The sequence below is a fragment of the Bradysia coprophila genome, unplaced genomic scaffold, assembly GCF_014529535.1.
Source record: "Bradysia coprophila strain Holo2 unplaced genomic scaffold, BU_Bcop_v1 contig_373, whole genome shotgun sequence".
Classification (NCBI taxonomy): domain Eukaryota; kingdom Metazoa; phylum Arthropoda; class Insecta; order Diptera; family Sciaridae; genus Bradysia; species Bradysia coprophila.
The window spans coordinates 185,998-210,179 of record NW_023503632.1 but is presented as its reverse complement, the minus strand read 5'-3'; the positions used below and the strand labels follow the sequence as shown (position 1 = coordinate 210,179).

Below are 24,182 nucleotides of genomic sequence, written 5' to 3'. Positions count from 1 at the left end.
CACACCTCCACACACATACATTGAAATAAAAGCCTTCGCTTTTTGTTGTTATTTTTAACATTTTGAAATTTCTAAGTTTTTTCCTTCTTACTGCAATGTTGTTCGCATTTAACACGTTATTGTTTTAGTGTGTAAAATGGTCATTGTGCATCTCTTTTGGACGGAAGAATATTATAAGACGAAATTACAAAAGCACCGACGTAAAATAAAATTCTATCGAATCTACTACATCAATGATCGAAACGTCAGTGACTGATTGATTCGAAATCTATAACTTCATTCGTTTTACTATACATTTTGCTATTATAAGGAGCACTTATCAGCCTGAGGTTATCGCTTATTCGGTCGTCACAGTCGATAACAAATGATAAAAGGTTGACTTGTCTATTATACATGGACTATAATTTCCGGCTAGTCAAACTGGTAGAAGTGACGAAAAAAAAAAATAATTTTCCTCCTCACAGACTCAAAGGCTGTGGTGAATATTGTAAATTAAATCGACAACGTTTTAAAACCATTTTGCCGTTCTCTGTCATATTAATATTCTTCATGTCGCCACATACGCAACTAAATGTATAGTCAACTCATTATGCCAAGAGAACTTGTATTTCATTCGATAGGATTGAAGACAAACGAAATTCCATGCACAAACGCTAAAGCTATAGAAACTGAAAATTCTAACATAAAAATCAATAATTTCTTTTTCGTTTTTTTATTTGTTTTTTCTCGTGTATACAAACGTGAAATATTTTAATATTATTTTTGCGCTTAGGGTTTAAACACAAACACAAGAAACAGAAGTATTGGCCGAATGAGAAGACAGCCGCCCCGGCATGGCATTGGTAAGTTTTCACAAATAAAAGGAAAATACACAAAACTTTTAAAGAAATGCAAAATTTGGCTTATATTGAATGACGGATTGAATATTATTCGGTGTCTGAAATTGGAAATTTTATTTTGTGTTTTACCAACAAAAAAAACTGCATTTCTTTGTTATGAATTTTGTTTCATCGTCATTCTCATAAGCGTCCAATTAATTCTAATTTTTCTTTGACGCAACTCTATCTCATTATTTCATACTTTATCGAAAAGTAAGATTATCTAGACCTGTCTCTGAAAGAGTCTTAATAAGAAAGGTTGGCTATTTCAATAGAATTTAGTTAGGAATGCTATAAAGCCGTTTTAATAACGCGCATTCGTAGAGAGAGAATTCTGTTGAGAATGTAACCAGAATCTAGGACCATAACCTGTTGCTTTTACTGGTTTTCAATGTTCAGAATGAGAAAAGCCGAACGCCTTCATTCAAAGATAGACTTATCGAGAATGTCATTAATAAGCACGTATAAAGTCTAACCCATAATTTTCTCATAACTTTTTCGATTGTGGCAGAGGCTTCCACAAATATTAGGACATACATAGCAGATCAGTTATGTTCAGCTTGAAAATAACTGTCATGTTTGTGCTTAACTTCTCGTTTTTCTAACATTTAAAGTAGTTTAAGTGCCAAGACGTATGTACCGGTTTTTGTCAATGTACAGTTTCGCTCGATGTTAGGGCAGATAATCAGTTATAACCAAATCATTTCAGTCCAGTGGATATAGGGCATACACTACATAAGTCAAGCACTCAAATTCCAGACAGTTGTAATAAATTCTTCACTGCACTACCTGTCCCCAGAGCCATGAATGTAAATTAGTAACCCATTGTATACTCATCTCAAAGAAATAATTTTTATTTTCGTTTTGCTTAGCCCGTTTGAAGTAAAGTGTTTCATCAATTTAATGCATGCCATTCCAAAAAATTTCTTTCCTTTCCAAAACTATTCTCCAAACAAACATCTCAAAGAATAATTGTTAATACAAAAAACCCCCCGAACCTTTCCAGTAACTCAACATCGTTCCGATAGTCCACAAAATTCCAGTTCAGGTTCATCACCAGTTATGTCGCATAGTAGCTCTAGCCCGGCGCCACCAAGTAGCAGTCCCAGTCCGCAAGAAAGTCCAAAAAATTGCAGCTACATCTATCGTGATTGATTAAGGCAAAAAAATTCCAAATCAATGTCGTCGATAAATGAGACCGGAACCATTCCGCATAAACTAGATACAATGAAACCAAAAATGGCCTTGTCCTTAGCACGTCAATTCAATCAGCAATTGACGCATCTGAATGAAAAGTGGATGGATTTCAGTGGCATGATTCAGCGTAACTTTCACGATGAAATGTATTATTCGAGTATTGGGAATAAACGACGACGAAATTGTGATTCAATTGATATTGATATGCTTGTAATGAAATCGGTTGACTGGGATGATAATGAAAGCTACTAGTAATTTAAATTTATATAGTGAAAACAAACAAACAGTAATGATGGAAGGGAAAGCACTAATAATATATTATTATTAAATTAAATTATAAAAAAAAATTAAAAAAATTAAAAGTAAAAAAAAAACTAAAATTATATTCCCCTAGTTGAATGAACGAGAGAGAATTCATGAAACCGTTTTATGGTACAGATACAATATAGAGATACTGACCCTTTTTCTAATTGCTAATTATTATTAATTGAACTAAGTTAAAGACAAAACAGAAAATCCTTATCTTTAAGTTGAAAAATCGACAGACATTTTAATAAAAAACAAAACAAAAAATTAATTAGAAATTTAAACAAAAAGTAGAAATGAAATGCATGCGTATTTGATTAAAATTATATTGGTATATAAGAGCTTGTAAATCGAACGGTATTATATAGACAGCAGCAGCAGAAACAACAAAGAAAAACAATGATTGAAGGACATTCGATCCGATGAAAAAAGTAAATGAAATGCGTTTATTATACCTATACTAATATCTACTCAACTTGCAATCAAACATTTATTTAGAATATTTTAATGCTTGTACGAACGTTTCAGCAATTTTTCAAACGTTTATTGCCAATAACAGAGTCTATTACTACTGTCATACAACCACCCATTGATTGTAATTTAATCTAAACTTTACTGTGAAGATGCATTCGCCTCAAAACACTTTCAAATATTCATTCGACTCCTTTGCGTACAGTGAGACAACTAACGAAGTGTGCACAGAGTGTGCGTAAAATGTTGTAGAAAGTGGAATGGTTGGAATTTAAGAAAAACAACCAAATACATGCAATTCTTGCTAATTATTTTGAGGTGAGTGTTATGTTGTATTAGGTCAGAGCCAGATTATTAGTAGATTTATTTTTCGAATTTACTCACAGAAATTCGATAAATTTTCGGTAAAATTTCGTTAAATTTCGTTAAGTTCGTTAAATTTACCAGTAAATAGGTCCTGTATTGGGTGTACTAGGTGACAAATCGATTCAACAAAATAATTGTTGGTTCTCATACCTGATATTTTCACCATTTTTTCCCGTCATTTTTGTTATTTAATTTTTAAATCGTCCGACAGAACCAATATTCTGGCATCGAATTACAATTTTTGGTGTATTTTTTCCCACTGAAGACTCAAGATGCACGCACATCAAACGATGAATTAATTTCGCTCAAAAATTAGGACAAACGAAAGATTAAATGAATTGGAGTTTGAAGGTGAAGATTTGATTAAAAAAATTATTTGTTCCACTGTTAAGTATCGATACACAGTTCCCAGTGAAATCCTATTAATTTAAAAATGTACAAATTTTCTCTATAAGCATTTTTACCACCCTACAAGTCCTGTTGCCTTCAGACAACATTCGAAGTTCAATCGTTCCATTGTGGCTTATTCAATTCTTTCATTGGTTGGGCCTACTATTGGGAATTTTGTGTACTACAAAAAAAAACTTCTGTAAATTTAGGTGAATTTCGGTAAAAGGTGAATTTCGCTAAATTTTGGTAAATTTCGGTAAATCTCGGTAATTTTTGGCAACGTTCACTCGTTCAGTAAAAAGATCTCAATAAGGCCATCTTCATTGGTAAATGAATTTACATCAGACTTTTACAAAAACATCCACCATGCAACAGCCAAAAAATATTCACAATGCACTCTGTTGTTGCAATTGAAACTGGTTGAATCAATTGTATTACGAAAGTAAAAAAAAACCGGAAGTAAACAATTTTATTAATTGCAAGTTTTGTATAAAATTTAATTTTAATCATCACAGTAGATTGCAAATCGAATTAGTGATAAAACTTTGCATTTTTTTATTGAAAAAAAGGAGTTTCGTGTTTGTTTTTAGAATTTTCATTTTTTTTCTAACCAAAGATATTTGATAGGAAATCGTTTTTGATTTTTGTTTTATTTTTATTTTGTTGGTTTTGACAAATTATTTTTTATTTATTTACAATGATTTTTTGATATTATTTTCCAATAAAATCGATCTGTTTTGATAGACTGAAAATTGAAAAGAAAAATTAATTAAATTTTCTTTTTCGAGTGTGTGTGTAAATATATTATGGATAAGGATAAGTCAAAGATCTTTTGTTTCGTAGGCTCGTTTTTTAAAAGAAATTACAAAAATGAAGAGATAAAATGAGAGACAAGTTTTGAGCGTGTGGTTTTTTCGTTCATTTTGAAATTAATTATAAAAAGTAAATTTTAAACAACACAAGGGAAAAGAAGTTTGTTTATATTGTTAAATGAAATAAATTTAAATGAATGAAAAATTGCATTTACACACTAAAGACAAAAGGGACATTTAAGCATAAAAATAGAATTTGAAATAAAAGGAAAAATTTAAACAAAAAAAATGATAAAGTAAATTGTAAATCGTAGAGATTATATTATTATTATTATGATTATTATATTCAGAAAAAAGAAAAGGAAAAAATCATTAATTAAATAAATATATAAGACTATATTCAAAATACGTACACGATGAAAGCAAGTTAATTCATAAGATTTCATTGTTTTCTTTTTCGATAAAATGCTTTGGGTCAGAGAGTGAATGAGAGGGGGACGAGTGAAATTTCAAAGCGAAATTAAATTTCAGGATCTTCTTCCCCTTGTTTCCACATTCCGTTTATAGGAAATTTGCAACAATATGAAAATGGTTCACAGAATAATTAGCTCACATGAGTTAGTTTGTCACTTTACCTGACTCCAAATAGACAAGTTACAATTGAAAGTGGCCCGTCAAGAAGTGGGAAGTGTCAAACGGGCACCAGACACTACTAAAAATGGAAATAACGTTACAATTACGTAGATTATTGTACTCGTTGTAGTTCAAGACGAATACATTTCCATCAATTTGTCAGATTCTGCATATGCTTTAATCAGCTTTCTTTGAGTGTGCAAAATTCCAGTGTCCTATTAATTAGCAAAGCTAGCAAAAACTGCTAAAAACTAATTTTTGTTACACTGACAGTACGAATCTGCATATGATTTGAATCTATTACTTCATTTCTTAAAAGTGCTTGTATTATGAAGATTCATAGATTGATACCAAATCTGTTACTTCATTAATTTTACAATATTTAATAAGTTTGTTCTATACACATTCATAGATAATAATTTTTATTCAAATTTTTCGACGGTGGTAATGTTCCCAAAATAGAGGCTACATTACCGCGTTGTATTGCCAAACTTATTCTTTGAATGAAATAGCTGGTCGCTCGCTTTTCATGTGTTTTTTCAGATATCTTAGAACCAATTAATTTCTTAAACAAGTCCAAAGCCAATTTGCCAAACGCGCCAGATGTCTCCGTTGCCACTGGAACAAATACAAATTAGTCTCTTAAGTTCGCATAGTGATCGAATTTCCGAGTTTCTGCTTGTTTAGCTGCCCAACCCAATTGACGTGCCGTTTTGTTAACGTATTACATTTCATTTGTAATATAAGATCTCATTAGCCGAAGCTAACCATTTTTTATGGTCATCGTTGTCAACAACATATGACATAGGTATCACAGTAATCTGTCGAGTTTTTGATGCCAAAACAAGTCAAAGTGCTACCCTTAAAATCTTGTCTTGTTTAATACTTATTAACTGTGAATGATCAATAAACTGAACTCATCAAAAAGTTCTACTTTTCGTGGGTTTCTTTCGTTCCACATGCATTCCATCACTTGTCTTCACATTTCTTCAATTGACACGTACGGGTAAGTGACATGACTCTCTTTATGATTCGTTTGTTCGCAATATGTGGAAAAATGTAGGCCGAACAGAGAAACGAAACCCGCGAAAAGTAAAACCTTATGATGAGTTCAGTTTAATTGATTTCTTTGTTGTCTAATGCTGTTTATTGAATTTATTTTAAAAATGAATTCATATTTTACAAATTATTGAAGATCTCTGGCATGTCAGAAATCATTTTCCACAACGTACAAGACATTGCAGTTAATAATATGGTCGGAAGTTTGGTCGGCCAAATTGCGTAATGGACCTATTGGACTGTTCCTGATACTATCCGGTTTAGGTGTTTATACAACAGGTCATAAAAAGTCAATGTTCTGAAGTTTGTTACATAGACCTGTCTGGTAGTTGACTTTATTGAAATGGGAGTTAAGTCTGTCCACGGCTTGTTTCTGGCTACTACATCTATAATGCTTCACGGTTCAGGAAGCTATTGTTTCTGATTTATGCGATATGTTTGCATCCAGCTGACATTCACACAACAACGTGACGCTATTATTGGTCCCCGAAACCCGAAAAACTCACAGACCTCTCTGCACTCAAATCATAATTTTGTTTCGGATATTTTTTTGTTTGGTAATATACTTTTAAAATTTAAAACAAAAAAAAAAAAAAACATAAAATATATTTATATATAAATTCATATTAATATACAAGTGCTTCTTAAACATATATTTATTACAAAGGAAAAAAATAAACAAATTCGCTTAGTAGTTATATGATTAGAAAAGTAGTGAGTTTTGATGTGTAGAAAACAAGAAAAAAGAAATTATTAATTATCAATAAAAAATCTATATAAAGAAAGAAAGAAAAAAATTAAGAAAAACATTTATTTCCGGTTTGTTTAACATTTGGATGTTTAAAAAAGTTTTTTATTTTAAAACGCAAGATCTATCTTTGAATTGAAAACAACAAAAAGAAAAATGAAACCAAGCAGATTTTTATCTCACTCAATAACCGATTAAACAACAGAATATTTATAATATAAACTATTTACATGCTCTTTTTTAATCGAAACGATTTATAAAAAAAATTAAAAACAAGAAAAGAAAATTAATTATTAAAAAGTAAAATACACTAAAAAAAATATTTAAAGAAAAAAAAACATTAAAGAAAGTACTAACATTTAAACACTTGATAATGAAAAAAGTAGCATCTCACTCCTTTACAACTTACACTTAAAATAAAAAGTAAAAGAAAAACAAACAACAAAAATGATATTAAAAAGTGCATGAAATGAAAGTTTATGAACTCTATAAATTCTTCTTTAGAAAAACCGACGAACTCTTAAAATCTTTCACGAATACAAGAAAGTTTAAACCAAAAAAATGATTTCCATTTAAATTTCAACTAAACCACCAAAGTGATAGTAGATTTAGATTACGTAACCCGCCAGGAATGAAGTTATTCAGTTATTCAGTGTTTAAGGGGAACATGGCGTTGAACCCGTTCTGTCAATATTCCACTTAAACACTGCGCTATAGCTTACTATATAGTAAGTTCTTTTGTTTCGATACATATATGTTACACCGAGATCACACTAACATCGTCTACGGTTGCCATTGAGCTGGACGCGTGTTTGTTTGATTGTGGTTGGTGCAATAGCTTAGCCTTTAAATGTGACACACTGTAACTCTACTATTTAAGGTCGACTCTGGGCAACTTCACATCGCTAAGGACTATAGTTGCGTTATGTGACGTTCCAGTCCGTGTCGACGAATAGGATTTTGTGATCTTACTTTCCAAAAAAGAAGCCAAGCAACACACTTCAAGCCCGAGTAGTTCTCTAAATAGAGTACTGAAACTGGACAATGTACCAGTACCATAGAAATTGTGACACTGTAAGAGAATGTGGAAAAAATGTTTATCCTAAATGGTACTCTGTTTGGTCACTCATGCTCATTTTTTCAGCTGCTTTACACAGTTGAAAGTATCGGAAACGAGTGAAATAATTTTCTTCTCAAGTCGACTGTGCGTCCCCTAGGGGAATAAAAAGTTCATAATTCCCATTTTCCAATGGATTTTTTCCATACGAGGACTAAAATATTTCTTTATGTGAGTCGTAAATCGTACTTTTCATGCTTTAAGCACTACTTTACACGCCCTCGGCTTGAAAAATCCATTAGAGAACTCGGTATAAAAATAAAAAGTCATATTTTCGTGTGTTTATTGAACTTGGTAACGCCTCGGATCAACAAAAAAAGGAAGTACCGAGCATTTATGTAACAAGTTGTGTATGACGTTGATGCTTGATGGTTGTGCAGCAAACAGAATGCTTTCTAAACTCGCCTTTTTCGGCATATATTTGCAATCTTTACATCTAGTCGGTGAAACGGAAACTTTTTTTTTTGCAAAATTGTGTTTTGGTAATATGCAACGTTTTGACAGTAATAATATAAAACTTACTGCAAAAAGATAAAAAATGTTCCTTTTCATTTGTAGTTCTACGATTTTCGGAAGAAAATTAGAAATATTTCGTTTGTGGTAAAGAGATCGTTTTAAGCTTTCGATCTGTTAAATGAATGAAACACGAAAAAGTTACCATTATTTGTGAGTATTCGTCCAAATTGGCAGCAATTTTCTATTTCGAATATTTTTTTAAAATTATTATTATTTTGAAACAACGACGAGCATTATACAAAATGTCAATTTAAACTCGATGTGTAGACATAAATATATAAAATGAAAATATTTATTTACACGCGACGAGTGATTTCATCAGCCATTCTCATTAAAATAAAAATCATTTGTGCAGTTTTGATAAACACACACAAAAAACAATTTGTTTTCATGTTACATTATTTTCCTTCTCAAATTGATATTAATATACAACAAAGACTGGTTTTTATGACAATTTTTTTATTTGAGAAATATTTTCTTTTTTTATGTAAATTTGAATTCCTTTCTAAGAATGTAAATGAATATTGTAATTTGGTACCTTATTTTTAAAGACAAAGAAATATTCACGTACACTGAAAAACTCGGCAATTAGATAAAATGTAACCATTAAAATAATAACTAAATTAGACGCTAGGTACAAAAGTTTTGACGACAAAATATTACAGAAAGAAAAAACACAAATCGGATACGAATCTGTTGAAAAGCATTCCAATTTTCCCAGTTGCCATTTACACTTCAAACAGTTTTCCATATTTCCAGAGATTTTCCCTTAAAAGCAATGACTACCTGCGCTTGGGCTTAGCGTTATCGTTTCAGTTTTACATTTTCAGCTTCTTCCTCGATCATAAAAACCATTTTGAGGCAATTTCGGGCAATTTATAGTAAAGTTCTAACATAGAATCTTCGTTTCAATTTTCGCTCGTTTTGACAACACAGATTGTTGCACTGCTATTCGTATAAAGCATTTACACAAACATATTAGACTGTTCCAAGGTTATTTTAAATGTCAAAATGTCATCCACAGACGACATAACCAAGAAATATTGTGTGTTCACAAAATTTTTGAGGTTATGGGTTTCACTCGGCTGTTTTCAGCCTTTCAAAAATCGTTTTTACAGTACGGTACAACCGACCCATAGATCAAGTCCCAGGTTATTCGAAATGTCAAATCATCTACAAAGAACTAAAGGCCAGGTTAAGGCGCCTTACATCGGAATATAAGCATTGTGCGATAGTAAACGCGAGCCTTAACCTGAAAATGTGAACACTTTGTTCGCGTTTGAAAATAGAAACAAGTGTTGAATGGTTTTCTTGTAAAATAATGAGCTTGAACACTTAAGCATCTTGAGTAATTTTATATATTTTCACAGAGTTGAGGTTTGTAGCTGTCAGTGTTCGGGTTCGGGATTACAGTTACTCGGACTTGATCTATACACAAGGCATATGATTTTTCCATTCATTGTGCTGATAATTTTTCTCTCTCTTTCCAACTCTTACTCTGATTAGTCTATTTACCTTAATGTGTAAAACACAATTTCAATGAAAATTAAATTTCCAGGCTCAAGAAATCATTGCTCTTGACAAAAGACATACAATTTTTGCCGTAACGTACGACTTTATTCTATTTCACAATGATCTATTTAGAACCTTAAATCGACATATTAACTACGATTCGCCAAAGTTATCCATCCAAAATTAGCATAAATTTGAAATTATTTCGTTATTCACCTCTGCTGAATTAAAAAAAACCAAGAAAAGAAAAAGAAAATCAAATTATATGTCCCGGGAAATGGTGGAATTAAAATCAAAGACATAATCAATCTTTCAACAATCCTTCGGAATAATAAAATTAATAAGAAATACAATAAAAGAAGATCTAGTCACAACTTACACCTCTTCAAAAGTTAAAAAAATAATTTAAAAAAAAAACAAAACAGGACATTTTTTCAGTGATCGTTTGATTCTAAATTTAGTACATGCTCATCACACACGTATTTTAATACACACTTTTTCTTTGCGCACCAAACTTTAGAACCGATTTTTACAAATTCAACTTGTACATAGATACATTAACTAAAGAAAAAAAAACTATTTATTATTATTATGAAAATAATGTAATAAAAAAACACTAAAGAAACAAAAGAAAAAACTGAAGCAAATAGAACATCATTATATAAATTATACATAAAAAATAAATAAATAAAAAAAATAAATTAAAAAAATTCAAAGTTTTAAATTATTTAAAAGTAAGCCTTTGCTATTACATTACATTACATTTATATAAATTATATATTATATTAAACAAACAAACAAAAGTTTAAATTATACTTAGTATTAAATAGCGAAAAAAGAAGAAAACAAACAAACAAACTAAAATGGATTGAGAAGCATTAAAAAATATTTTACTTTAGAGTCCATTTTTTTAACAAACAAAAAATATTTCGATTTTTGACGCACAACAGAAGATTCAAAAAAAATTTTATACAAAAAAAGAAGAGAATTCAAAAAATAATTGTAACTTAAAAAGCAATTTTGTACCATTTTACCAAGGAAAGACGGACGAAAATTATTACCACAATTTTTGTGTAATGAATTCGCTAAGTTCTTTTTTTCGGGCTACATCAAACATCTATATTCAGCTTTCAATCCCACTGATTTTAATTATATATTACTGATGAGTGGATGTGTCTTGTTTATTAATTAAAAAAAAGAGGGGAGGGATTCATTTTAACCGATTTTCCTATTTCCAAACATGAATACGATGGGCGTTTTTTGTTTTTATTTTCCCCCTGATTCAAACGAAATTTGTCGAAAAGTCGAAATTTTTTTTTGATTATAACTCTCATTATAATGATAAAGAATGAAAGAAAGAAAAATGAAAACACAAAAAAAAACTATTTAAAAAGAAAGTAAATTAAATTTGAAAATATTAATAAGAATTATCATTAGAAAATGTAAGATCTTTGCATTAGAAATAAATAATAGAATAAATTACCAAAAGATTCTGTTTTTTGTGATTACCTTTAAGTTCCAAAGCTGTCCCTATTAAATTTAATTAAACAATTTCTCGTAACACGCTAGCCGTCCCAGAAAGGGAGGCCTATTTTAAAGGATAAAATTCTGAAATTTCCTTAACACGTTGCCGGTTATTGTGACTTGTCAACATTAGGCACACCGGAAAGTGCTAAGGGAGTTAGGAATACCACCACTGGACCTGGACCCCCTTATCACTTTCCGGCGTGCCTAAAGTGCCTGCTCGAGCATTATCCCCTTCAGAACCTTAGGGTTCAAAAAATGTTTAATTCTTTCTGTTAAAAATATCATACGAAGTTAGTTGGAGTCTATTAGAAAAACAAGATTGTGATGAAATAAGCAGTCATGGAACATTTTGACGTTTAAAACGTCACTTTGACAGAAGAAAAGGACGGACATTTGATCGCAACTGTCACATTTGATAAGCGATCATAGGAGTAAATACTGCTAAATATGTAGTTGACGTCAGTGAAATTTAGTCATAAATTTGCTTTAGCTGCTTTTCAGCTGGTCCACTCAATGGCACTTATACAAACAAAACTGCTCATACGTCGACCAATGCAAACAAGTATCACCACTTTTGTTTGTACAAGAGCACCAGCTGAAAAACAGATGAAGCAAATTTATGTCTAAATTTCATAGGCGTCCACTGTAAGAAAACAATCAGAAATTGATGATTTTACAGTGGAATCTATTTCATAGCTGAAAATGAAGTTTTCAAATGATGATGTATAGTCATCCAAACATTCTTCATTGATTATGGTTCAGAAAATAATTCTGAGTAATTTTTCATAACAAAATGGAACCCAAACTTTCATCTGCGGCTAGAAAACCGCTACTTTCTACCCTGTATTGTAAATAAACTCGTTTTTACATTTTTGCCGTTTTTTCTATCTAATACATCAAAAAAACATTTAGATTCAAAATCGATATGAGTACTTGGTGTTGTAGATACATACGTACAAAATGTTAGGTTTATCATTTTAATGGAACCAATGATAACGAACAGCGAATACATTTATATCGTCGACTGATTAATAGATTACATTTTCCAGGTGTATCTTGCCAGAAAATGCTAAAAAAATATGTAAATAATAAACTATAGTCTGGTGGTGCAACGTATTCCACTTCTTTCTCTGTTTCGATTAAACTTTAAAGATTTTTTACACGAAAAAGTTTATAAGCTTCGCATATCCTGTCGGATGTGGCTTCTGACGGCATAAAAAACAGAAATTTTACCCTCGCCTTCGGCTCTGAATACAAACTTCTCCCTCGTGAGCAAGCGAATTTTCCCGCAGGTACGTAACACGCTATTACTGATTGCTGCCCTCTGAAAACGTGACCTTTGTTAGTGACAACAAAACATTTTTTTCTTTATTATTGTAGAATGAGAAAATAAGGATTTTTGCCTCGCTGTAACGTAAAAACGAGATTCGTTAAGATTTATATGCCACGGACTATGTGTATGTATAAATGTAACGTTTTTTTAAAGAACCAAGAAAAAAACACGAAACGCGATCGAGTTCGATCGTTACGAAGACGTATATACTCACAACACACACAATACACACTTCATTCACTACTCGGCTGGGGTATTAAGTCACTTCAGTGAAGAGTGAAAAGTCGCATTATACGGACGTGTACAACGTTAATCGGCATATAGGTTTTTAATTCATGAAAAAAATCTTTTTGCTTTACTTTTCTAATAGAAAAGAATTGACATTCAATGGAATATTATTTAACCGAAAAAGTTCATTGAAGTAATGTGCACTTACGCATCGACGTATTTAGTGTTCTCTTGAGTTTTGTGTGTGATTTTCTTTGAAGAGGAAGAAAAAATGTTCCGATTCAATCTCTCGTAGAACTATATAGTGCTGCTGTTGTATATTTATCTCGGCGTCAATATAATTTTCGCTGTAATAACAATCGTTCAGCTACTTAAATGTAAACTCGCGGGTGATAAAAAGGCCATATGTTTACAATAACTAGACATATAAAATGAGCAGTATGTCAAAACATTCGTCAGTCAATTCCAGAAATTATTCGAATAAAAGCGATAATAGTGGGAAATATGATACTTAGCTAATTAGGCATGTTTTGATGAGTTGGGAAAACGAAAAAAAAAATCAAACCAAGAACATCAGTGGGATATCTCATTAAAACGAAGAGAAGAATTAAAAAAATGTTCGCAATGTGCAATGTGCAGAAAGTGGTGTTAATGGTGTTAACGACAACATTCCTACTCCAACACTATGTGCTCTCCGATACAGTCATCCGCACTTGTGAACCAATTCGCGTAGAAATGTGTCGTTCAGTCGGTTACAACAATACGTCGATGCCGAATTTGGTTGGCCACGAATTGCAATCCGATGCCGATTTCACTCTTCAAACATTTACGCCGTTAATACAGTACGGTTGCAGTGCTCAACTGCATTTTTTCTTATGCGCAGCATATTTTCCCTACTGTACTCCTAAGGTTCCCGAACCGATAGGTCCTTGTCGGGCACTGTGCGAGGCTGTACGAAGTAGATGCCATCCGGTACTGCAGGGTTTCGGTTTTCCATGGCCACATGCATTGGACTGTGATCGCTTTCCAAAAGCAAATAACTTGGATTCGATGTGCATGAAAGGACCGGATGAACCGACTGGTGCCAGTATATCGACTGACTATTTACCAACGAAAGCGACCTCTTCTCTGCAACCATCGTGCCAGAATTTGGCTAAGTCGCATCTGTATGTGAGACTGAATCGATCAGGTAAATGTGCGCCGCTCTGTGAGGCCGAGATTATGTTCAATGCGCAGGATAAAAACATTGCGGAACTGTGGGTGTCCGTTTGGAGTTTTGCTACGATTGTCATTGCAGTGGCAGCTATTTTAAGCTTCATTATATCGGATACTAAATGGGACAAAATTCTAATGCCACTGGTGACGTGCAATTCGTTGGTGGCTGTCGGTTGGGTAGTTCGCATATTGGCTGGACGAAATAACAGTAGCTGTGGTATCGATCCTCAACTACCCGGCACATATATACTGCTAACGGATGGACTGTCTTATGCACCGTGTGCTACAACCTTCCTACTCAGATATTATTTCGGAATGTCGGCAAGTGTTTGGTAAGTTTATCGAATCGAATGCATTTTATTTTTCGGTCTCTGTAACATATTCATTGCGAAAAAGTGTACACATTGTCAGTATTGTAAGTCGTTGTTCTCGTTCATTTGCTTCGAAAGCAGTATAAGATGCTGGATCGTAATTTTAGAGCTACAACAATCTTGATAACAAATGAAGAAGAAAAAACGAACATGAAAACTTGAATTTACAGCACACATAAATGGATATGCAATTAGGGCGGATCGATTGGGAAGAAAATGTTAGTTGGAGTTATCTTCTTGAATCGATCGTTTTGTTTCTGTTCCGATGATTATTTTGCAATATATTGTTTTGTTATTCTGTATTCCTGTGACCCAGAAGCGGCGGTCGTTTAGTTCTACTTATACTTGTGCTAGAGAGGGATCTTAATAAAATCGAGAACATGCATGCTTTGAAGGAGTACGATAGTTTACTGTACACAACGCAGTTTTCTCTAGGGAGATAAAAGGGACATTATTTCATGACTTTGTTTTGTTTAGTAAAATAGCGTAAAATCAAGATAAAAATGGATTTACTTGGGTGAATGTAGTCCTCATCACGAGCACCATCGTGTCCATTTTCCATCATTTCTCTCATAAATACGTACAGTCCAGAGGCAGTGAAATTTTGCTTCAGAGATGTTTTTCAGCTGATCCACACAAACAATCACACAGGAATCAGACATTTCTCGCCTTTAGAGGAAGCTTGTGATTTAACTTTCGGTATTCATAAATTTCTCGGGCTTTCTAGTTTTGGTTCGTTTGTGTATTTTCACCCATCTTGTGATGCCACCCTTCGCTACGCTCGAAAACAATCATACAGATTACCTCAGTGACATTTAGACATGAAGTCGAATCAGCTGTTTTTCAGATGGTCCATTCATATACACAAAAGTGCTTGAACTAAACTGAACTCAAGTTTTTACGTGATTATCGTTCTGCAGTTTTATTGGTTCCACATCGTTTTCTATGCTTTCATCAAGAGAAACGTAAAGAGAGTAGCTGCACTCACTCGTACATGTACAGTGGAAGAAATGAAAAGAGACACGATATTTTGTTGTCTGATGGAATGTATGTGGGACGAATGAAACGATGGAGGATGGAAGCAAACAAAATCCACGAAAAGTTAGGACTTATTTTGAGCTGAGTTTATGCGTGTTTGTTAAACAGGTGAAATTACTTGCAAACATATGTTGTTTGTTTGTATAAGTGAATCATCTGAAAAAGAGCTGCAGCAAATTTATGTCTACACAGTCCGTGAAAAATGGTTGGAAAATGGCTGAAAAATGTTTCACAAATTTTCGGAATTTCAGTGCTATTGTTGATTATATTTCACCAAGGTTACCAATAGCGCAGTACTTGTAAACCATTAAAATATAAATTGGCAACTGTGGACTGTAGATCCACATATTTTTCAGCCAGTTGACCGTATGCTATTTTTCAGTAGTTTTTCATCCATTTTCCACGAACTGTGTACGGAGAGGCGACATTTCTACACAGTCAATATCGTCAGGAAATCGTTAAAAAACGAACGTATCGTTTAAGAATTTTTCACCTAGGACGATAATATCGTCTAAAATTTGAAAATATTATCGTTCAAAAAATGTTTTTCTAGACGATATTATCGTTTTTTGGACGATAACATCGGTTTTTGAATGAAATTATCATCCAAAAAATTATATTATCGTTTTGTGAACGTTATTATCGTTTATAAAACGATCCACAGGACGATATAATAGTATCGTTCCTGACGATATTGACCGTGTAGAAATGTCCAGCCTTCACTGTACACTGTGAATTGGAAAAATTGAAACCGACTCTAGATGAAAGAGTTGTAGAAGAAAGCAACACATAATCAGAGTTATGCCATAGTGTAACATTCCGATCATAATATCCCATCAATTAATCGTAATATCTGGTGTCCCACCAGGATGTAACGATCTGAAATTCGAAACCGATCCACCCTAGACATATATTATAACTAGCTAACTTGAACATCGAATTGTTTATTTTATCCAAACGAACAAGGAGAACCAAAAAAAAAAATTTAAATAAAGAAGAAAAAAATATCTCGATTATTTATTTTACATCAGAAACAAGATACATAAATAAATACCTACCTGCGTGTATAAAATATATGCTGTGCGCTTTGTGCTTGAATAACGTATACACATATATATGTATATAAACATAACAACAGACCATTTTTATACGATAGAGATTTTGAATGTTATTCGAAGATTAATGCGAATGAAAATAAAGAAGGAGTTGAGAAATATTTGATTTCAAATAAACAACACGACTCTTAAAATGGATTAAGATTTTTAGGTGTAAATGATTCGTTAATAATTTATGTTATCGCTTAAATTATACCATTGAATTTTAATTATACGTAGAGGAAGAAATAGAAGAATTTTTAGCTCACCCTCAATTCGAATTGACATTTTCTACGTTAGAAGACATCATTAGCAGTGATAGAGCGACAGGTCGAACATAATTCATTCATACTCGATGCAAATTAACGTCGTACTTAAGTGGCATTAATAGCTGGGAGATGGATCTCAAAGGTTCACAGGTTGTTGCACAAACAATTTCATACTAAAAAGAGTAATTTCGGTAGTTGTGTACAGTAGTACAGTGCAGCACAATGGATTGAACCGTACTTCGTTCAAGCTGCAGAATGTTAGGTAGTAGGTAGATCTACTTAATAAAACTGAGAGATCGTTGCACTTAGTTTCACCTAGCTTAACTTAGGTTCACCAAACTTCACTCAGGTTCACGTATCTTCACCAAACTTCACTTATTTTCACGTAGCTTCATCTGGGTTCACCTAGCTTCACTTTGAATATGAATTACGATTCCAGAGGAACTACGATTCGCTAGAATTACGATTTAATAGGAATTCCGATTCGCTGACAATTTCGATAGGAGTGTGTAGGGGATCCGAGAATTTGGCACACGGGAAGGGGGTGCCAAATTCCTTACATGAAGTGGAATCTAGCACATGTGCCAGATTACCTTTTTTCCTAGGTTTTTGAGAATTTGGCACACGCAACGAAGCTTGTGTGCCAGTTTTGTGCTAACTCATTTTAATCTGGAAGTTATGATTGAGTCTGTGAGTCAATAAATTTGTCATTTTACGAGTTTTCGCAGTCAAAACTAAGAAATTTGTCTTTTTACAAAATGACGCAAACAAGCTATGGCTTTGAAGGCATCGAGAGAAATTCAATAATTTGTCTCCAAACTAGAAAATTCGTCCTTTTACGAAGTCTTGCATAAAAGTTGCGATGTCTTGGAGGAATTGTCGTTTTCCGACCCTATTGAGCAATCTTCGTCGAGCAGCTAAACGTTGTTCCTCGAATCGAAACATCACAATTCCCTAATTTTTGCCAAGCCTTTCCTTTATAGGTAAATAATGTTGACTAATAGTGACAGACGGCTAACTATGATTAGCACACCATTCACTTTTATTTAATTTTCTATTATGGCTACCGTGTGCCAATTTCCAAAGTTGCATGGTGCCAAATTACTCTTCAGATGGTGAATCTAGCACTGTGCTAAATTCACATTAAAGTGGAAACTGGCACGCATAAAACTTGCATGGTGCCAAGTTACCCTACCCCGTGTGTAGGAGTGGCAGTATGGATAGTAGTATCATTATGGTCACGAGTGGCAGTATGGTTAGGAGTATCATTAGTGTCAGGATCGTTAGGAGTGTCATTTCATTTGAGTTTAATGTGTCGGTGTGGTTGAGATTGTCAGTGTATTTCAGACAAATCCGGGGTGACAGTGCTAGTTAATTACAAGCACTGTGTTCGCTGTGAACATGCACAACCATTGATGAGACATCTTTTACAACCGGCAAGCATATAACATCATACATTAATTACGAAATCTATTACTTCGTTTGTTCAAAATTAATTTAATTTGCGCTTCACACAAAACATAATTCCAAACAACGGCAGAACAGATTTGATGATGATAGTGCGATACGTTTGCAATTCGAAAAGGGCTAATATCAGAAGTGCACGACCCTGTACATTCTACAAATCGAATCGAGACCAATTTCTATGGAACGAGATTGAACGAACTTTTAATCCTTGGCCTTTTATCCGTTCGCTCGATCTTCAATTAAATTTCTATTTCGAATCCCATTCCTCAAAACATTGCTAATTCGAAACATTATTTTCTTCTTGCAATAAACGTAAACACAAATTTATTACTCTGTTGCACTGCATAATATATCGCACACTCAAATGAACCAACGTAATTTAAAAAGATCATTTTTTCAATTACTTCATTCATTATCGTTTATTTGTACGGCTGATTTCCGAACATTATAAACGTGAGCTCTGCGTTCCATGCCCGTGATCTGTAAATCTTGTTAAAAGTTCACGTATGGATGGAAGAAAAAAAAACCTGTTGTGTTCACGAAAATGTGTTAATGCAGCGGCTTAAAAAGATAATCCAAAAATATTTGTGAAAATTTGAATCAACAGAACGTTGAATTGTTATTCATTTCAATTCAACATTCAGTCTCGAAGATTTTGCATTTTTCAATTTTCTTCTCTGTTTTTTTGTGATCGCATTGTTTCCACCGTAAGATTTGAATGAAAACGGGAAACGCTGTAACAAAACTGGATAAATGTAACTCACGTAAGTCATTACATTTTATGAAAAGGGCGTAACTTGTTGATGCTCTCAGCGATATTATAATAAAAGAAGAAGAAAAAAATCATACGAAAAACAAGACAATACTTTCTGGGATGCTTAACATGCAGACATAATGGTATTCAGAATTCTTCACGAAGGATTCAAGAAATTAACAAGAATCGATTCTTCATTTTATGTGTTGTATATAGCTTGCTGCTTGCCATAGCCATATATAACATTTAGCAGTCAGCCGATTGCAATTTTTTATTACATTGTGTGCAAGTCAAAGCAATTATGTTGGTGATTTATATTTTTTGTATATAAGTTTCTTCTCCAGTTATTATTTTAAATAATAATCTGCTGCACCATGATATATACCGGTAGATGGTTTTTCTTGTTGTCTTATTATTATATCTTCGTGGTCTCGTAGTAGAAGAAATTTATCTCGACCGGTAAGCGTATATTTAAACTAGATAACATGGAAATGCATAAAACACAACATTTAAATTTGTGTTAACAAACAAACAAATAAAACACGAAAATGTAGTGAACACCTTTTACAGATTAAACAAAGAAATGGCTCTGTTTTTATCATTACCATACCAAAGCGTAATTTATTGTTTTAATACAAAACAGAAGTGAACGTACACACATAATTAGGCAGAAAAATTTATTACGTAAATAAAGTGCCGCAACCGCTTTGCAAACATAAATATTAACGAAAAAAACCTAAATCTTCTTTAAATTTGAACGATTTTTTTTCCTTCTGCCTCTTCGTTCTTGCCGGTTCTCTGATGTTTATTTGAAATTGCAGGTGGGCTATTTTATGTTTAAAATGGCATTTTACTGTACGACGTGAGAGAGACGATTCTTTGAGTGGCTCGACAGTCGATAAGAAATACGACGATACTTACAGCTCCGTAACGCAATTGACAGCATGGGGCCTGCCAGCTATACAAACGCTTTTGGTACTTGTTACGAGATTGGTGGATGCTGATGAGCTAATTGGTGAGTTAACAATATTGAACGCCAGTTATATTACAGCCGAACGAAAGATTAATTTTCCGGAAAATAGATCTACTAAAAATTGTATTAAAAGGTAGATGCTATTTGCACCCGGGTGCAAATAGTCATATAAATACTATTTGCACCCAACTCCACCAAAATCTACGGAAATCATGTTTTTTTAATGTAAATTATTAGAAAAAAGTTACCGTTTAACTTCAGAAACGTGAGCTGATTGTTTTTAAAAAGTAACGAACAAAGCAATACTTGACTAGCTACTTCAATGGTACTGATACCACAAAAAATTATGTATTGGAATCTATTCCACAATATGGTAATAGAAGAAAATTTACGACCTTTTACTTTACATTTTATTAAAGAGAAAAAACTCCTGGAATAAAGCCTTTCGCGTCAAGTTTTGTTAAAGGAAAAAATCTTCGGGAATTGAGCCTTTTCGTTACGTTTTGTAAAAGGGGAAAATGAATTGTAACTGTTCTGTTAGCTTTTCTGTCAAATTTTGTAAAAAGGAAAAATCCTCCGGAATTCTCCCTTCTGTTTGATAAATAATAACGCACAATACATATTGTTATTGTTCCCATTTATTAAAGGAAAAAATAATTTTCTGAGCTTCAAAGAAGTATTTTCATTTGTATAAAGCCATGCTTCAAAACCGACTTGTTTTTCCAGTTAAACGGTAACGTTTTTCTTATAATTTCCATAACAAAAGCGTGTTTTCCTTTGGAGTTGGGTGCAGACTTTATATGGTCTTTATATGGTTATTTGCACCCGGGTGCAAATAGTCTTTATATGACTATTTGCACCCGGGTGCAAATAGTCACTTCGGTATTAAAAACCAGACGGGACAGGCGATCAGTAAAAATATATTGTTTAGCGGAAAAATCGAAAATATTGTAAATCCTGCGTATGTTGACCACCTCGTGGGACCGGAAAATTCGGTCAAGTTTTCAATTTTTCCTTTTCAATTTTCGTTTTTATTTTTTTTTGTTTATATAAGTTAATTAAGGAAAATTCTGCCATACTTTGCAAAAAATTTAATTGCTTATTAGCAGGGTTGAACTGGCTTGAAAATACCCTTCGCGCGTTATATGAAGAAAATCTGTAAAAAAAAGCCCTTCAATGTGTTTGACTTTCATTCAAACAAAATTCCTAATAGGGCTAGTGGTCCGGGCCTGATTTTTAGCATGGTTTAGACGAATCAACACAAGGCTAAATTGTAGACTTAATTTGTGTGCAAAAATAATATATTTTCGAAGATAACTTCGTATCCGTGTCAATTCGTGAACTATCTTAGTAGGTTACATCACCACAAACATTTATCATGGTCACTGCACATATCTCAGTGTGTATGAATTTTAAACCCAATAAGACTCTTTTTGCCCCGAAAGTGCATGAAATTACCCCACACGACTCTGTACGGCTCGTGTAACTGGAGAAATTTCTGTAAAATCAGTGCATTTTTTCGGATTATGGTCACCTCACACTAGCCACACAAGCTGCGAAGAATTTATTTGAAAAGGGTCCCTTTTGAAAAAAGACAACAGATTGTCTAAATTAAATAGCAATACGAACAACACACACTCTACGGATAATAGCGGCAGAGTCAAAATGACCCAAAATTATATCGGCTAAATTTGAAGTTTTTGGACAAAATGATGTATAGACGACTTGTTCATTATCAAAAATAAGGGGCACCTTCCATACACTCTAAGTACCATTTTGCCACCGGCAGCCATTTTGTTAGGAGAACGGAAATTTTACCGACGCTTTACATTCGTTAATACCTTTCAAAAAAAAAATTTATGAAATTCGGTCAAAATTTACTCGAGATATTGACAAAATACTCCACGTTCACTGTACGGCCGAGTAGCTAGATAAGAGCTCACTCCAAGAGACCTAGCTCAGGCTCCGGAGAACATAATTTCAAAAACTTTTTTTTCTTGATTGGTACGGTCTATCTAATACCTATCTAATAAAGCTAAAACAGACGAAATATGTTGAAATGTGGCCGACCTACAAGCAAAAACTGCTTGCCGCCCTGTGCCTGTTTCACACCAAGGGGTCTAACTCACGAGTCGGTCATCCGATTTCCATAAACTTTTTTTTGTCGATCGGTATTGTAAATACCTTTTATTTGACGTATCAGTTACAAGTGTAACGTTTGAATGTCCGGAGATATCTTCGAAAAACCGTAAAGCACTTATTGGGCCACAGCTCGGGAAGGGTCCATCCAAAATCACTCATCTTCGAACTTAGCCTGTCTTTTGACATTACCAAACGGGAAAAAAAGAATTTTCAAAATCGGATGCGTTTTACTCAAGTTATCGTGCAGACGGACAGACGGACAGACAGACAGACGGACTTTTTTTCACTGATTTGGCATCTCTAGACAACCACAATAGGTTTCCCCTTACTCAGGGAGTCCAATTCGACGTGTTACGGACGTATACGTAAACCGCATAAGACCCCAGTACTTCATACATGTACTACATACCATCCAGCAGGAACATCACTGAAGCATAAATATGTTCGACTAACTAAATAATTCCGATGTTCCCAGCTACCTATATCATAATTTCCAATTTTTATAGCGATTTTAATCAACCCTAACAGCTGTAAATTGTGTCAATATGAAAATATGTTTAAACAGTAATCACATGCCTTTCATTATCTTATCGCTGGAACATTTTAAAATATTTTTTGTTTGATTTACAATTTTCATCGTTCATTTGCGGCTAATACAACAATTTCGTTGTTGAACACCTTCAATTATGATTGACTATTAATTTACAGTGTGCCATAAGCCTCTGTATTGTGTAAGGCGAGCTAATCAAAATTTCATTTATCTAATTTACAGGAGCTTGTTATGTTGGCAATCAGTCCGATCAGGCATTACGCAATTATGTCGCAACGCCGTTGTTCGGATATTGGGTATTTGGAGCGGTAAATCTGTTGGCTGGCTACTTGGTCCAACGTCGTACCGTCAATGCCGTCCCGCATCGATCTCACATTCAACCGAAAAATGTGAACGGAATGAATGGCATGGGCTCGTTCCTGTTCATAATAGCCTGTTGTATTGGTCTACTTATGATTGCCGTGTTCTACGAATTCGCCAACATTGATATCTGGCTGCATCAACCGCAATCGCATGGCGAGTCCACAACGACGACGCAAACTGTTCCGATGTGGTCGTTTATGTTACGAGCGTATATGGAACTATTGGCGGGAGTAATCTGCTGTGGTTGGACGCTTGGACCTCGTTTTTCCAATTTGTGGAAAAATCGATTCTGTCTGCGACCAGTGGAACGGAAACTACCGACGGTCAATTATCCGCAGAGTACGTTCAGTAGTGCGTCGTACCAAACGGTATGTCCTCAAAATTCGATGATCTCGCTATCGACAAAGGCGGGTAATGTTCGAAGATATCAGCCTCCGATGCATATTTACCGTAAGGTACGGGTCTATAAATCGCCATCGCAATCGATCAGTCTAACCGGAAATGAAACGGTTTTGTGAAGCAGCTGAAGCATCTCATGTACTTAAACGTGTAATTCGTATAAGAAAGCCAGCTATTCAATAGCTTGGCAGTCCATGTTTTGATATTTGTTTTTTTTTAGAGATTTACAGTGTTGTTGAAATGAATGAACTTAACAAACAAACAAACAAAAATGCCATTTTAATTGTACAAAATAATTTTTACTGAATAAACTAATTGCTAAGTAGTGTACGTACGTAATTGTAAGTTAAATGATAAAATATTTATTTCTATTTTTAAAATTAAACTTGTACCTCAAACGAAACGAACTACTAAAATGACAATAAAAGTGACCTTTCTTACTTCAAGTACGACA

At 33.5% G+C, this 24,182-nt stretch overlaps 2 protein-coding genes and 1 long non-coding RNA gene across 6 annotated transcripts in view; 2 read left to right on the top strand and 1 right to left on the bottom strand.

Annotated features, from left to right (window-relative positions):
* LOC119082107 (semaphorin-1A) overlaps positions 1-11,493 on the top strand; it is a 32,102-nt gene extending 20,609 nt beyond the window's left edge. For 3 of the 4 annotated variants that reach the window (XR_005088573.1, XM_037191482.1, XM_037191483.1), the window contains 2 exons: positions 773-842; positions 1,885-11,493. Coding sequence is in view for 2 of the 4 variants with exons in the window: in XM_037191482.1 (XP_037047377.1) it covers positions 773-842; positions 1,885-2,033 (219 nt within the window). In the remaining 2 variants the exon portion in view is untranslated. The remainder of the gene's footprint in view (positions 1-772; positions 843-1,884) is intronic. The other variant, XR_005088574.1, reaches the window with a different exon arrangement.
* LOC119082110 overlaps positions 1-20,795 on the bottom strand; it is a 26,338-nt gene extending 5,543 nt beyond the window's left edge. Inside the window, exons 1-3 of the long non-coding RNA XR_005088575.1 lie at positions 20,667-20,795; positions 19,414-19,416; positions 7,718-7,726 (exon numbers count right to left, since the gene is read on the bottom strand). This is a non-coding gene — a long non-coding RNA (uncharacterized LOC119082110). The remainder of the gene's footprint in view (positions 1-7,717; positions 7,727-19,413; positions 19,417-20,666) is intronic.
* Positions 13,126-24,182, top strand: LOC119082109 (frizzled-4). Its single transcript, XM_037191484.1, has 3 exons — positions 13,126-14,640; positions 20,123-20,316; positions 23,189-24,182. The coding sequence occupies exons 1-3, from the start codon at positions 13,709-13,711 to the stop codon at positions 23,845-23,847; spliced, it is 1,785 nt and encodes a 594-aa protein (XP_037047379.1). The 5' UTR covers positions 13,126-13,708; the 3' UTR covers positions 23,848-24,182.